We start from the raw sequence: 16,733 nt of genomic DNA, 5'->3' as shown, positions 1-16,733 counted from the left end.
CGCTATCGTGATTTCGACAGACGAACGGACGGACATGGCTATTTCGAATCAGAACGTCGAGACGATCAAGAATATATTGGGTTGCCCAAAAAGTAATTGCGGATTTTTTAAAAGAAAGTAAATGCATTTTTAATAAAATTTAGAATGAACTTTAATCAAATATACTTTTTCTTACACTTTTTTTTCTAAAGCAAGCTAAAAGTAACAGCTGATAACTGACAGAAGAAAGAATGCAATTACAGAGTCACAAGCTGTGAAAAAATTTGTCAACGCCGACTATATGAAAAATCCGCAATTACTTTTTGGGCAACCCAATATATACTTTATGGGTTCTTAGACGCATATTTCGAGGAATGACTAGATTAGCATACCCCCATCCTATGGTGGTGGGTATAAAACAGTAACTTCGAAAAAGAAAAGCCAAGTTAGGAACTCCGTGCAACTTGCAAAATCCTTAATTGTTTTCCATTCCACTCCCCTAAGTTGGTTCATGACTGGTATAGTGTCCGAACCTAAGTGCCGGTATCAGTTAGACGCGAAAGCCGGGCAATGACAAAGAGAATGCTCCAACGTCTCATCATCTTTCTCGCATTCCCTACACATGCTATCACTTGCCGCACCGATTGATAATTAAGCTCGTAGTCCTATGCGTCCAATAGGTATACTGACCTCCTTATTTGGTCCTTTCAGTAATAGAAACGTCTTCTCACGAACTGGATCCCCCCTATAGGATTTTCGCCGTCCAACCGACCATTTCGCCGTGCCACATAGTTGCATGACAAAGGAAATGCTCCAACTTCTCATCATCTTCCCCGCATGCCCTACACATGCTATCACTTGATGCACCGATTTTACATAAGTGAGCTCATAGTCCTATGTGTCCCGTTATGATACCAATAGCTATACTGACCACCTTCTTGTTCCTTTCAGTAATAGCCTCGTCTTCTCACGAACTGGATCCCCCCATAGGATTTTTGCCGTCCTATCGACCGTTTCGCTGTTTCACAATGTTGCATGCGCATTCGTCGTCCCCTGCCTTAACTTGGACTGCGTCGACCCGAAAGCCTTCGGGTTAACCAAGTTTATTGACGCTAGTCCTCTGGCCTTCACCCCCAAATCGTCTGCCCTTTTATTCCCCCTAACTCCGTTATGGCCCGGCAACCAAACGATGCGGATGCGGATGCGCCTCAAAGAAGGCGTAAATCTCCTTCTTACACTTTGTTCGTAACCTTACTGTCCTGGTAGTTGCCTTCATGGCAATTTTACTGTCCGTAATTATGTTCACATTCGACGTCCTCGCGTTAGCACCACACCACTTCACGCATTCCGTGATCGCCCGGATCTCTGCCTGTAGGACCGTATTATGGTCAGGCAGTCTAAAACATATCTCAGTTTCTGGGTTCTCAATGTAGACGCCCGGTCCCACTCTGTTCTCTAGCTTTGATTTGATACTAGGGTTCCGTCAATGCAAGACTATGCCGCTAGCAGCAGTGCCTAGTACTCGACCTTAAGGTTTATCGCAGGTATCCGATCGGAAACCTCTTACCTTTCTTCCAGGTTTCCTATCGTAGCCTCGAATATACCTCGAAAGTATGAGCTGCTCCCATCCTCAATCCATTCTCCCATCGCTTTAAGTCTCATAGCCGCAGTTGTTGCCTCACACTTAATCTGTATGTCAATGGGTTAGGTATCTAGAATAGTCTCCAGTGCCCTAGTGGGCATGGTCCTCATCGCTCCGCCTATGCCAAGACAACATGTTCTCTGAACCTGTTGTATGGTCCTTAAGTTGCACTTTGTCTCCATTACAATCCACCAAACTACTGAGGCGTAAGTAAGTATTGGTCTAATCACGCTGCTGTAGAGCCAGTGGACTATCCTCGGTTTCAGGCCACATTTCTAGTCTACGGCCCGTTTACATAGTGCCCAACATCTGTGAGCCGTCTCAGTACGCTCCTGAATGTGACACAATGCAGTTTCCTATCCAAGATCACACCTAAGTATTTGACCTTGTCAGATATCGAAATCGTCTTATTGAGGAAACGTGGTGCGTTAAATTGACCCACCTTAGTCTTCTCTGGGTCAATATTGAGACCTCTGGGTCTACCGAGTCAGATGCCATATGCAAGACCCTTTGGGATCTTCTGCATAGCTGCTTCGGATCCTTACCCCTTAGAAGTATTATAAAATCGCCTGTGTGGCAGACGGGTTAAAATCCCTTCTCAGGCAGCATCCTTAATAGGTCATGGTGGTCACCAATAGGAGCGGCGATAAAATGTCCCCTTTGGCGTGGCTTGTGCCATTTTCTCCCTTATATTAATGTCATGGGACACACAGTTTATCCAACTGTTCCTTAGGATATGGCTTATCCAGTCTCTAAGAACCGAGTCCAGTAAGAGGGTATAACCATCACTGACAAATTTTATCTCTGATGTTTATCGCCAGTATTCGAACCCAGATGTTTAGCATCGTAGGCGGACATGCGAACCTCTGCGCTACTGTGACCTCCCAACCAGCAAGATTTTAAACCCAAATTTGAGAATCACAATTCCACGTCTCTGGAACAACCAACTAGGCAACATTGTATGCTGTGCCAATACATTAGGGAAAGAACTTTTTGAACATTTTAAGTGTTATCTTAAATCTGTATTTTACATCTCAGTTTGTTACAAATTTTCGAGCTATACAAATATTTTCTTTAAGCCGATGTTAAATGTAAGAATAATAAGTTCATAAGATTTTTATTGTCAGTTCTCGGTAAAAGAATTAAGCCTATAAATAAAATGCTTTGCACTATTGTAAGAAGTTATCATTGGCTTCATCACCCGCGCCCCAATAGAGTACTCCATGATGTTGGTGATGCTTACAACCGAATACACTCGAAAAGTCTTTGATATGAGTGACCGCTAAATTGACAAGTTTACGATTCAAACTATCATCTGAGGGCCTATGCTGCGTTGCACTTGAAGCATTCCGAATTTGGCAATGTATTTGGGCAAAATTAAGGAAAAACGATTGGTCACCATCCGGCGTATGCTCCAAAAAGGTTTGATAAGCTAACTTAAGGCCAATAATGGCAGAATCCATCTCTTGCGCCACATCCGCATGGTGGCTGGCTATGTGAGCGTAGTCCATGGTAAATTTGTTGTTGTCCAAAAGCATATCCATGATATGGGGAAATACCTGACCATAGGCACTCACCACGATGTCAGCTATGTTAGTGAGTTCCCAAATCATTTGGCGGGCCAAAAGGAAGCCCACAGCGCCATAGGTATAAATTGGCGATTCTCCAAGCCGATAGAAAGGAGGTTGAAACATAGCATAAGACACATAGATTCTTCTCCTCATGGGCAGTATGTAGGGCAACAGGCCTTTGGCTGTTTCTTCCAGCTCCAAGGGAAAAAATTCCAGGGATTCCAGCTGCAGTCGTTTATTCAAACTACTATGAACGAATTGGAAGTGATGGTGAAAAGTTTTCAAGCGATTGCCGTAATAGTCGTTGGGAGCCAGGGATAAATTTTCGTAGAATTTCTCTGCATCGTTTACTTTGGGATATCCCCAAGACAATCGCAAAGAGCGCACTTTGTTGGTCAGGAATTTGATTACATTTGTCTCTAGGTCGTAGATGTTCCTTTTTAGCACCTCCTGCAGCTTCGTCTTTAGTTTTTCAAATATGTTGTTCACCTCGTATGGTATTTTAGACAAGTTTGGATTAGCCACATCGTATAGACTTTGCGTGGCCAAAGGCAATAGCAGTCGAGTGTTGGTCACACAATTTCTGGGCTTAGACAGCAGTTCCTTGTAGTGCAAATAGCTAAGAATTTTCACCTGCAAGTATTCACATATGAATCGCTCATTGTATCGCTGCAGGAATTGCATCACCTTCCTGAGATAAGCCGTATTTGTGATGACCAGCTCCATGGAGGGATTCAAGTTGTTGGTGTCTAGCAGAACACTCAAATAGCGTTGCAGCCAAGGCACCTCATTCAAACTGCTCACGGAGGTGAACATGATTTCATCGTCGTCCTCATGTCTACTTGCCAACTCCATCAGTTGATAATCCAAGTCTTGGATATCGCGCCATAAGTTTTTGTATTCGCTTTGTGGCATAAAGAATTTCAAGATACTCTGAACCACTTCATAATGCAGTTGGTGCATTTGGTTTTCCTCCATTTGGGGACGACCCAACTGTATGTTCAACACAAGGCGATTACGTTCTTTGGGCACGGCCTTTTCATTGAGTATGACATCATTGAGACCATATTTCCTTAGAGTTGCCAGCATTTGTATCCAGTCGTGGCGAAGAGGTGCTTGATGTCTTGAAATGTTGGTACTAATGGGCCAATGGATGTGGCGTTCGTTCAGCTCTAACCACTTCAAGTACTCCACAATCTCTGGAGCCTCTATGGCAAGACAGGATTTGTAATATTGTTGAATTTTATGGGCCAGTGTATTCACCCCTATGTTGCTGCCATTAACTGAATTTAAAATTTCGCCCATTTTATGATTGTAGGCCAAATCCAGTTGAGACAGAGACCCTTGTGCGTCTTTTTCCATCTGAGGTTTCCAATTTCCACAGGCATAGCCATAGAAGTCATCGCAAGGCGAAATACTTTCATCCTTAGATAGTTGGAATAGTCGTTCCTGCACATCATCTTTGCCTTGGCTGGAAGACAAGACCTGAGGTGCCCAGCCGCTGACAGCCAACACCAGCATAATCAGCCACACCGACCACATTGTTGTTGATGGGGTTACGTTTTGAATTTTCTTGCTTAATTTTTTTGTCCGTCCAAATTCACTCAATAGCCGCTGCGTTATCAAGCGCCGTAAATCATTAACTGAGTCGTCTATACCAATCGAGAAGACTGCTCTCGCATCTACTGCTGCTCTGCACCGCGCAATACAAAAAGTACAAATCTAAGTGTTCTTGGGAAATATGATGCGATTTCTTATCGCCATCATTTTTGATTCCAAATGTCGCCATATTTTGTTTTCCTATTCGAAAACATATGGCCTTTGTATTGAAAGAAATTCCAATATTATTTTGATTGTAAGGCGCGGTAGAGAAAATCAAAACAAAAATACTCTGAGAAAAGTTAAAGTGAAAAATAAGCGATTTTTAAATACCACTGAATGACATCTAATCAAGATTTTGTCACTGTCAGACCGAATCTAATACACCCTCCAATATGGATTCCATATGTCAAGCTACTTACCCGCTATCTCTTAATAGCCAAATAAAGGAAAAGTGATATGAATTGCTATGCTATGGGATTTATATCAGGTGATGAACCGATTTGGGACATAGTTAGCTTGGATGTTGCAGACCATAGACCATATTCAACCAAATCGGATCAGAATTGCGCCCTATAGGTGCTCAAGATGTAAAATCCGATGATCGGTTTAAAAGGAAGCTATATCAGGTGATGGACTACCTTAGAACATATTTGGCACATATATTGGAGGTCACAGAAACAGTCACTGTGCAAAATTGGAACCAAATTGGATAAGAATTGGGCCCTCTAGAGGCGGGAGATCAGTTTATATGGGACTTTTATCAAATTATGAACCGATTCATATCATATTTGGCACGCATGTTAAAAGTCAAAGAAACAGTCATTGTGCAAAATTTCCGCTTAATCGGAGAAGAATTACGCCCTCTAGAGGCTTCCGAAGTAAAATCGGAAGATCGGTTCTATGGAAGCTATATAAGGTTATGAACCGTTATGAACCATATTTGGCACATATGTTAAAAGTCGAAGAACGTATTTTAACAGTCGCAAAATTTGAACAAAATTGGATAAGAAGTGCGCCCTCTAGAGGCTCAAAAAGTAAATACGGGAGATCGGTTAATACGGAAGCTATATGAGGTTATGGTAGTTAGAATTCGAAACAGATCACCGCATGCAAAATTTCTGCCAAATCGGACAAAAATGACGGCTTGTAAGGCCTCAAGAAGTCAAATTGGGAGATAACTTTATAAGGGAGCTATATTAGGTTAAAGACCGATTTGGACCGCACTTGACACAGTTGTTGGAAGTCATAACAGAACGCTACATGCAAACTTTCAGCCAAATCGGGCAAAAATTGCGGCTTGTAAGGGCTCAAGAAGCCAAATCGGGAGATCGGTTTATATGAGAGCTATATCAGATTATAAACCGATTTGGACCCTATTTGGCACAGTTGTTGGAAGTCATAACAAAAACCTATATGCAAAATTTCTGCCAAATCGGTCTAAAATTTCGGCTTGTAAGGGCTGAAAAAATTAAATCGGGAGATCGGTTAATATGGGAGCAATATCAAGTTATATACCGATTTGGATCGTACTTGGCACACTTGTTGGAAGTCCTAACAGAACATTACTTGCAAAATTTCAGACAAATCGGACACAAATTGTGGCTTCCAGGGTTCCAAGAACTCAAAGAGGGAGATTATATGGGTTTATATGGGAGCTATATCAGGTTATGGACCGATTTGGACCGTACTTGGCAAAGTTGTTAGAATTCGTAATAGAACACCGCATCCAAAATTTGTACGGTACGGACTCAAAAATTCAAATCGGGAGATCGATTTATATGGGAGCTATATCTAAATCTGAACCGATATGGCCAATTTGCAAGCCCCATCGACCCACATTGATACTCAGTATCTGTGCAAAACTTTAAGCGGCTAGCTCTACCCGACCGTTGTTGTGATTTCCACAGACGGGCGGACATGGCTATACTTTATGGGGTCTTAGACTAACATTTCGAGATGTTACAAACGAAACGGCTAGATTAGGATGCACGCATTCTATGGTGGTGGCTATAAATTTGGGTTCCGCAGAAATCGCTCCACGTGTGACCTGATGGCATTCCGCTCTATTCACTAGTTCGGTGAGAGTAAGGTCGTGGCTCTGGATATCTCCAAGGTATTTGATAGCGTCTGGCACGGTGCACTTCTTCCAAAGCTTCTCGGTTTTGGTGTTGGTAATACCTTCGGTCGATTTATATCGAGTTTTCTCAGAGATCGCACTATAAGAGTTGTTCTCATCTGACGAATATAGATTGACCGCAGGAGTACCACAAGGCTTTGTCCTTTCTGCCTCTCTTTTTATACCCTCCACCATAGGAGGAGGGTAAACTAATTTCGTAATTCAGCTTATAACACCTCGAAATATGCGTCTGAGACCCCATAAAGGATATATTTTCATGATCGTCATGATGTCCGATGTCCGTCCGTCCGTCTGTCCGTCTGTCAGTCGAAAGCACGCTAACTTTCGAAGGAGTAATGCTAGCCGCTTGAAATTTTGATAAATACTTTTTATTAGGGTAGGTCGGTTGGGATTGTAAATGTGCCAAATCGGTCCATGTTTTGATATAGCTGCCATATAAACCGATTTTGGGTCTTGACTTTTTGAGCCACTAGAGGGCGCAATTCTTAACCGATTTGACTGAAATTGTGCACGTAGTGTTTTGTTTTGACTTCCAATAACTGTGTTTAGTATGGCTCAAATCGGTACATAACCTCATATAGCTGCCATAGAAACCGATCTGGGATCTTGACTTCTTGAGCCTCTAGAGGGCGCAATTCTCATCCGATTTGACTAAAGCATTTGCATGAGATGTTTTGTTATGACTTCCAATAACTGTGTTTAGAATGGCGCAAATCGGTAAATAACCTCATATAGCTGCCACATAATCCGATCTTGGGTCTTGACTTCTTGAGCCATCCCATCCGATTTGGAAGAAATTGTGTACAACGGCTTCTCTCATGACCTTCAACATACGCGTCTAATAATTAAACGGTGTAAGAAATCTTAAACGATGTAAGAAATATTTCACTCCCTCTGATCTTCTTAATATCTACACTGCGTACATCAGGCCGAATATGGGCCGGAGCTCCAAAATCATTCTTGGAGCTTCTTGACCGTGTCAAGAGATGGGCGTTGTTGTTGATTTGAGATGGTAGGGTATTCCCTTGAATACCGTCCAAATGTGGATTGTCTATCTTTCTTTCACGGTGTGTGTTCTTCGGAAATCAGTCTTCCTATTTTTCCTATGAGGTTGTTTGTCAGAACTACAAGATTTTTTAGAAGCGCGCACCGGTTTGTAATCGATTGGCCAGCTGATCGGACCAGTCACTATCGAGAGAATTCTTTTTTCGCAAGGACGGTTCGTATGTGGGAACGACTTCCGGCGGATGTATTTCCCGCTACTTACGACATCCAGTAATTCAAAGCAAGTGTCAATAAACATTACTCCTGCCAGAAATGGTTTTTTATGACTCTTGACATTACTGGAGTATTTCGTAGAAATTCGTTAAAAATTAGATATGCTCTCCATATATTTAGCCCGATTTTCACTTCTGAAGTCACTGCAATCACATTTATTCACTTATCTTTCCAAAAGTTTGCACAATGCTTTTCACGACGAATTCTATCAAATTCGGTTCAGAATTAGATATAGCACTCAATTTATACTTATAGGATAGGTGTAGGGTATTATTGAGTCGGCACCGCCCGACTTTTGCTTTTCCTTACTAGTTCTCCATAAATTGTTTATAATAATAAACAGGAAACGAAATTTTCTATGAAAAACATATTCCAAGCAAATTTTCTGCGTAATACAAAATAGTTATTTGTCACGGAATATTTTCAAATTAAACTTTTATGGTGATTTTTTTTTTAATTTATTGAACTACTTCAAATGAAATTGTATAACAATTTCCATATTCGTCTCGCATAGAACTGGAAAAAATATTTCATCGAATTTTCATTTACTTGAAAAACAAAAACCAAAAACACTCTTGAGAACATAAGAAATCTCTCAGTAAAATGGAGAGACGCAGAATTTTGCATCTCTATAAAGATGAGTACACACAATGGTCAATCGTATATATGAGCATTAAATAAAAACAAGTAAGAGCGTGCTAAGTTCGGCCGGGTCGAATCTTATATACCCTCCACCATGGGTAGCATTTGTTGAGTTCTATGCGAACTGTTCTATATAAGAACTGTTATGCTATTGGAGCATAAATGAATTGAATGCTGAACATCATTGTAGAAGTCATTGTGTAATATTTCAGACCATTCGGATAAGAATTGCAACTTAAAGGGGCTCAAGAAGCCCCAGGAGATTAGAGGTTTATATGGGAGCTGTATCAAGCTATTGATCGATTCAGAGCATATTAGACACGTATGTCGAAGATCATGAGAGAAGCCGTTGTACAAAATTTCTGCCAAATCAGATGAAAACTGCGCCCTCTAGAGGTTCAAGAAATCAAGATTCCAGATCGGTGCTAGTTATGTACCGATTTACGCCAAGCTTAGCGCAGTTGTTGAAAGTCATAACAAAACTCCTCATGCAAAATTTAACCATATCGGATGAGAGTTGTGCCCTCCAGCGGCTCAAGAAGTCAAGATCCAAGATCGGTTTATATGGCGGCTATATCAGGTTATGCACCGATTTAGACCATACTTAGAACAGATGTTGGAAATCGTAACAAAACACAGCGTGCAAAATTTCAGTCAAATCGGACGAGAATTGCTAGAGCCCCAAGAATCAAGAGCCATGATCGGTTTATATGGGATGGGTTTATATGGCAGCTAAACCAGGTTATGTACCGATTTGCGCCATACTAAGCACAGTATAACAAAACACCTTATGCAAAATTACAGCCAAATCGGATAAGAATTGTGCCCACTAGTGGCTCAAGAAGTCAAGACCCCAGATCGGTTTATATGGCAGCTATATCAGGTTATGAACCGATTTGAACAATACTTAGCACAGTTGTTGGAAGTGATACCTAAACACGTGTGCAAAATTTCAGTCAAATCGGATGAGAATTGCGCCCTCTAGAGGCTCAAGAAGTCAAGTCCCATGATCGGCTTATAAGAGATGGGTTTATATGGCAGCTATACAAGTACAAGGGGTGCAAGGGGTATTATGTACATATTTGCGCCATACTAAGCACAATTGTTGGAAGTTACAACAAAACACCTCATGCAAAAATACAGCCAAATCGGATAAGAATTGCGCCCTCTAAAAGCTGAAGAAGTCAAGACCCCAGATCGGTTTATATGGCAGCTATATCAGGTTATGGACCGATTTGAACAATACTTAGCACAGTTGTTGAAAGTGATACCTTAACACCGCCTTCAAAAGTTCAGTCAAATCGGACCCTCTAGAGGCTCAAGAAGTCAAGACCCAAGATGTGTTTATATGGCAGCTATATCAAAACATGGACCGATTTGGCCCATTTACAATCCCATACGACCTATACTAATAAAAAATATTTTTGCAAAATTTCAAGCGGCTAGCTACACCACTACTGTGGTGTACCCTGGGTATTACAACTTAGTGCATTTTTTTGTAACACCCAGAATGAAATGAGAAAGACCCAATAGTAACAATAGTTTGCAGTAACAATGCAATGAAAAGGTCGTTTGTTAACCGATTCTCTCGAAATTTGGTACGAAGAATTTTCTTATGACTCTCGACATTACTAATTTAATTCATAGAAATCGGCTCAGATTAAGATAGCTCTCATATATATGTCGCCCGATTTTCACTCCCAGAGCCTCTGCCAGCGCATTTATTGAATAATCTTCCCAAAACATTCCACAGCGCCTTCCTCAACGACTTTCACAATATCTATAAAGTTTGCTCGAAATCGGTTCAGATTTGGATATAGCTCCCATATATATGTTCGTACGATGTGCAGTAATAATGCAATAAAGTGGTCGTTTGTAATCCGAATCTCTCGAAGTTGGTAGGAGGGATTTTTTTATGACTCTCAACATTACTGTTGAATTTCATAGAAATCTAGGGTCACTGAAAGCGCATTATTGACCAATATTGTTAAAATTGTGCACAACTCTTTCCTCAATGCCTACCACAATATTTAAGAAGTTTGGTCAAAATCGGTTCAGATTTAGATGTAGCTCCCATACATATGTTCTTCGGATTAAGGCTAATTTGCAATAATGTTGTCGTTTGTCAACATATTTGCTTGAAATTTGTTACGGATTGTTTACTAACCCACCTTAAAACATCCGCCGAGGTGCATCAAAATTTCCTTACCGGTTTAAGATGAATTGATTGGTTCATTTACTTGCCGATTTTGCTATAGACGAATCTGGATATATCGAGCAATGAGATTTTGAAAGCTTGTCCATGAAACAAATGATTGGTCCTTTATTATCATACGATCCGCAAGCTTTATTTCGGCTATATAGCGAAATTTTTTTCGAATGCATTACCAGGGTTGGGGAAGAAATCAACAATCTCCATTTATTCTCTTTCTGATACATTTTTATACCCACCACCGAAGGATGGGGTTATATTCATTTTCTCATTCCGTTTGCAACACATCGAAATGTCCATTTCCGACCCAATAAAGTATTGGGTTGCCCAAAAAGTAATTGCGGATTTTTCATATAATCGGCGTTGACAAATTTTTTCACAGCTTGTGACTCTGTAATTGCATTCTTTCTTCTGTCAGTTATCAGCTGTTACTTTTAGCTTGCTTTAGAAAAAAAGTGTAAAAAAAGTACATTTGATTAAAGTTCATTCAAAGTTTTATTAAAAATGCATTTACTTTCTTTTAAAAAAATATAAAACGATCTAGCCATGTCCGTCCGTCTGTCTGTTGAAATCACGCTTCAGTCTTTAAAAATAGATATATTGAGCTGAAACTTTGCACAGATTCTTTTTTCGTCCAAAAGCAGATTAACTTCGAAGATGGGCTATATCGGTCCGCCGATTTAAGGTCTTAGGCCCACAAAAAAATGTATTATCCGATTTTGCTGCAATTTGGGACTGTAAGTTGTGTCAGACCACTCGACATCTTTCTTCAATTTGGCTCAGATCGGTTCAAATTTGGATATAGCTGCCATATAGACCGATCCACCGATTTAATGTCTTGGGCCCATAAAAGGCGCATTTATTGTCCGACGTCGCCGAAATTTGGGATTGAGTTGTGTTAGGCCCTTCGACATTCTTCTTCAATTTGGCTCAGATCGGTCCAGATTTGAATATAGCTGCCATATAGACCGATCCGCCGATTTAAGGTCTTGGGCCGATAAAATCCGCATTTATTGTGCGATTTCACCGAAATTTGAGACAGTGAGTTGTGTTAGGCCCTTCGACATCCTTCTTCAAATTAGCTACATGCTAAATTTCAGCTAAATCGGACAAATATTGCGGTTTGTAAGGGCTGAAGAATTCAAATCGGGCGATTGGTTTTTATGGGAGCTATATCAGATTATAGACCGATTTTTAACGTACTGGGCACAATTGTTGGAAATCATAAAGGAACATAACGTGCAAAATTTCAGCCAAATCAGGCGAAAATTTCGGCTGCTAGGGAATTAAGAAATCAAATCGGGCGATCGGTTTATATGAGAGCTTTATCACGTTAAAGACCGCTTTGGATCGTTAAGCACAGTTGTTTACAGTTATTACAAAACACTACATGCTAAATTTCATCCAAATCGGAAATTTGGCCCTTACTTGCCACAGTTGTTGAAAGTCATAACGAAACACTAAATGCAAAATTTCAGCTAAATTGCGGATTCCAGGGGCTCAAGAAATCAAATTGGGAAATCAGTTCATATGGGAGCTTGCAAGGGCTCAAGAAGTCAAATCGGGAGATCGCTTTATATGGGAGCTATATCAGGTTATAGACCGGTTTGGACCGTACTTGGCGCCGTTGTTGGATAACATAACAAACCACAACATGCAAAATTTCAGCCAAATCGGACAAAAATTGCGGCTTCCTGGGCCTCAAGAAGTCAAGCGGCTAGCTTTTCGACCTCTATCGTGGTTTCGACAGACGGATGGAAATAGCTAGATCTAATCGGGTCGACGAGACGAGCAAGAATATATATTTTTTATGGGACCTTAGACGAATATTTCGAGGTGTTACAAACGGAATGACTAGATTAGTACACCCCCATCCTATGGTGGTGGGTATAAAAAGTGGGACAGAAGCGGCATTGTCAAAAAAAATGTCAAATTTGATACTAAAGTGACACAACGGTAACGCTGCCTCCAATAGACGCAGCGAGTATGGTTTCAATTGTCTCAAAACCTATATATAGCTCCTATAGAAACCGATCTCCCAAAAATACTTCTTGGGCCTATAGAGGACGCACTGCTTAACCGATTTGGCTGAACTTTTAATCGATTCAAAGCCAGATATAGCTCCCATATAAACCGATCTCCCAAATATGATTATTAAGCCTATGGAGGGCGCAATTCTTATCTGATTATGCTGAAATAGTGCACCAGGACCTTTCCTACTTCCAGATGTACCGCATATGGTTCTAATCGCTGTGAAACCTGGTATAGCTCCCATATGAACCAATCTCCCGAATATACTTCTTGAGCCACTATTAGACGCATTTCTTATCCGACTTGGCTAGAGTTTTGCACGAAAACTTCTCCTATGATCTTCAACATATCTACCGAATATGGTTCTAATCGGTCCAAAACCTGATATAGCTCCCATATAAACCGATCTTCCAAATACACTTTTTGAGACTCCAAACGGCGCAATTCTTATCCAAGCATATTAAAAATCCATGATGATTTCTTGTTTTTATTCTTTTTATTGGTTGCCCAAAAAGTAATTGCGGATTTTTTAAAAGAAAGTAAATGCATTTTTAATAAAACTTAGAATGAACTTTAATCAAATATACTTTTTTTACACTTTTTTTCTAAAGCAAGCTAAAAGTAACAGCTGATAACTGACAGAAGAAAGAATGCAATTATAGAGTCACAAGCTGTGAAAAAATTTGTCAACGCCGACTATATAAAAAATCCGCAATTACTTTTTGGGCAACCCAATAGTTTCTGACTATAAAGAGAAATTGTCCAAAGAACTTGACAAATGCTATTCATGGTTGAGGGTATATCAGATTCGGCCCAGCCGCTTTTATTTGTTTTTGTATTTCTGTTTTCAGAGGAATATCTGCCGGCTCTTTTTGTATATTGGAGGCATTATCAGCTTTTGGTTTTTCTTAATTGCCAGTCGAGACCTTGTTCAATGATAACAACGTCAGATCACTTCATACCGCTTTCACCAGTTCGTTCGTACGTAATAAAGTAAAAACACACGAAGAAATGCTTAAATTGTGGCAAGTGTTTATTCTAATTTGGGCCTTTGCTCAACTACAATCTAACGCGTGGGGAAAACAACCCAAATTAAAGGATAGCGATTGGGATTTCCTAGCTCATCAGGCAGCGTCCACCACAAGACGTCCATATCGTTTCAATAATACTGCCATCAAAGCTCAAACTCCTAATGTGACGGAGAATTTTACAGCAACTGCTTTTCAGGATAATGAACATATGAGAGCTGCTAGAAATTGTAAATGCGTCATTAATGGTCGTTGTTCGAGAAGACCGTGCTAAATGTGAAAAAGTGAATATTGTGATTTCTTAATTTGTCTTATATATGTCAAGATTGTGGTAATAAAGTTTTTTTTTTAATAAACACAAAAACTTTGATGTAAAACAAAATTAATTTGGAATTTTTTACAGATGCTATACAAAATTGGGAGTTTGCTGTTGGAATAGCAGAAGTTTTAAAAAGTAATGAAATTGAATCCGAATGATGGAAACGATTTAAAATTTAACCAAAAGTTAGGAAAAAAATTTTGGATTCAAATTAAATTTAAACTAAATTTAAAAATTACTTCTTGTTGTCCAAGTGCGTTTTGGAATGCATAGAGTTCCTGAGTTGACTACGGGCTAATGACTTTGACGGAGTGCATAATTTGTCGCAGTACTGAACATAGAAGAAGGGATGGTCAGTGTAAACTCGGTGCCGAGGTGGGAACCGGTATATGGTTGCTGAGCTATAGAGGCATTGCTTTTATAATTGGGAATTCTCAACGAAAGATTATCATATTGGACGGACTACCATAAAATACTCATAGAGTACCAAGTGGGATTCAGGAAAGGATAAAGTACAGTGGCTTGTACTTAGCTTGGACTGTTTTCGTCATATGCAGAAAATTTTTTATTTACAAATTACATCAGATAGGTTTATCCTATAAGCTTGTTAAGTTTACACAAAATATGTACAATACTACTGAATATGCAATTTGAAAATATCCGATTATATCGAATCCTTAACTCCGGCGTTAAGTTTGCTAATGAAATGGAAAGTGTACAGCAGTATGCCGAGCAATACATTCATATGCTCCTCAGGTATGGGGTTTCTGCCATTCCGACGAGGTAGACAAGCTGGAGCGGTATTTTCTGAAGAAAGTTCTACATATACCCAGTTTCACACCGAATTCTGTACTTATGCTTGACACAGATATTGAAAATAGCCATCTATATACTCTGGAACTTCACTTAGAATATATTGTATATATAAAGTATTGTATTATACCACTATGAAGACCTTCGTCTCCCAAAAATACTGACAAATATCATGCTAAAGGAAGATGTATTTTGGGTCAAAAATCTTGAAGTATTGGCAAAAAGAAATGACTGTAACTTTTCTTAATACCGTACAAGCCTATTACAAGCTTTAAAGCCTGATGCAGAACAACCTAAGGCAAAAGTCGCAGTCTTACCAGGGTTAACCAATATTTCGATTCCACAAGAGGAAAATATTATTTTTCTAATTCTTTTGAGTCTAGGCAAATAAGCTGGATACTCAGAGCACGATGTGGATTGATAAACCTTAACTCTTCAAAGCTCAATGCAGGAAAACAGGAAAAAATATGCACATTATGTAACCTGAACGAGGAAGAAACTCTATTCCATTTCTGGCCTCATGTCCAGTGTTACGAGAATTCAGGAGCCAGCATTTCCAGAAACGAGTTTTGTTACAACAAGAAATGATAAACATTTTTAATGGCGTTACGTACAGTCTTTGGACCAAATTGATAAAATACTTGGAATCAGCTTTAAAATATAGAAACTTCCTTCCTTCCTTCCAGGGTTCGATTCCTGGCGAGACCATCAGAAAACATTTTTCAGCGGTGGTGTTCCCCTCCTAATGCTGGCAACATTTGTGAGGTACTATGTCATGTAAAACTTCTCTCTAAAGAGTTGTCGGACTACGGTACGCCGTTCGGACTCGGCTATTAAAAGGAGGCCCCTTATCATTGAGCTTGAATCGGACTGCACCAGTTGATATGTGAGAAGATTGCCCCTGTTCCTTAGTGGAATGTTCATGGGCAAAATTTGCAAATTCGCAAATATATCTAATGAATTGTTATAAATTAATCATGACAGACGGTTATTTCAAACCATTGTCATTACAAGTCTTCTACTTTTTTACAATAAGATTAATTATTGAATGGAAATATTGTAACCGAAATTATTAAATGATCTGTAAATAAAGAGCATACCTAATGTAATCTGGTTGCCGATCTGCCACAACGCTCTGGCAAGCCGTCGACCAAAGGAGAATGAAAGAGTAGTTCTAACAGGTCACTGTGTCAAGGACTTTTTGGTAGCTCAATGGGAATCCCGATTTATGAATACTCTAGAACCTGCAGCCTAATCACGGCATTCGATAACGTATTCGTTTTTGCTTCGAACAAATTGTCGATATGAAACGTATCCGGATCAAGGCATTCGATCCTAATTTTCTTCCATTTTCTACAGCTTTGTCAGTATCAAAAAGCGAATTAGAACCAAAGCAAAAAATATTTGTAAATCTAAACTTTTTATTGTGCTGTAGTTGGTGAGGTGGATCGTTCTCTTAGAAAGACAGAATCATGGCCA

General features: G+C 39.8%; 1 protein-coding gene across 1 annotated transcript; it reads right to left on the bottom strand.

The window, feature by feature from the left end:
• Positions 1 to 2,706: 2,706 nt before the first annotated feature.
• On the bottom strand, positions 2,707 to 4,893 carry LOC106089812 (endothelin-converting enzyme 1). Its single transcript, XM_013255805.2, has one exon. It carries the CDS (start codon positions 4,732 to 4,734, stop codon positions 2,791 to 2,793), a length of 1,944 nt encoding a protein of 647 aa, XP_013111259.2. The 5' UTR covers positions 4,735 to 4,893; the 3' UTR covers positions 2,707 to 2,790.
• Between the last annotated feature and the right edge of the window lie 11,840 nt (positions 4,894 to 16,733).

The sequence above is a fragment of the Stomoxys calcitrans genome, chromosome 4, assembly GCF_963082655.1.
Source record: "Stomoxys calcitrans chromosome 4, idStoCalc2.1, whole genome shotgun sequence".
In the NCBI taxonomy this organism is placed as follows: domain Eukaryota; kingdom Metazoa; phylum Arthropoda; class Insecta; order Diptera; family Muscidae; genus Stomoxys; species Stomoxys calcitrans.
This window is presented reverse-complemented; position numbering and strand designations above follow the sequence as displayed.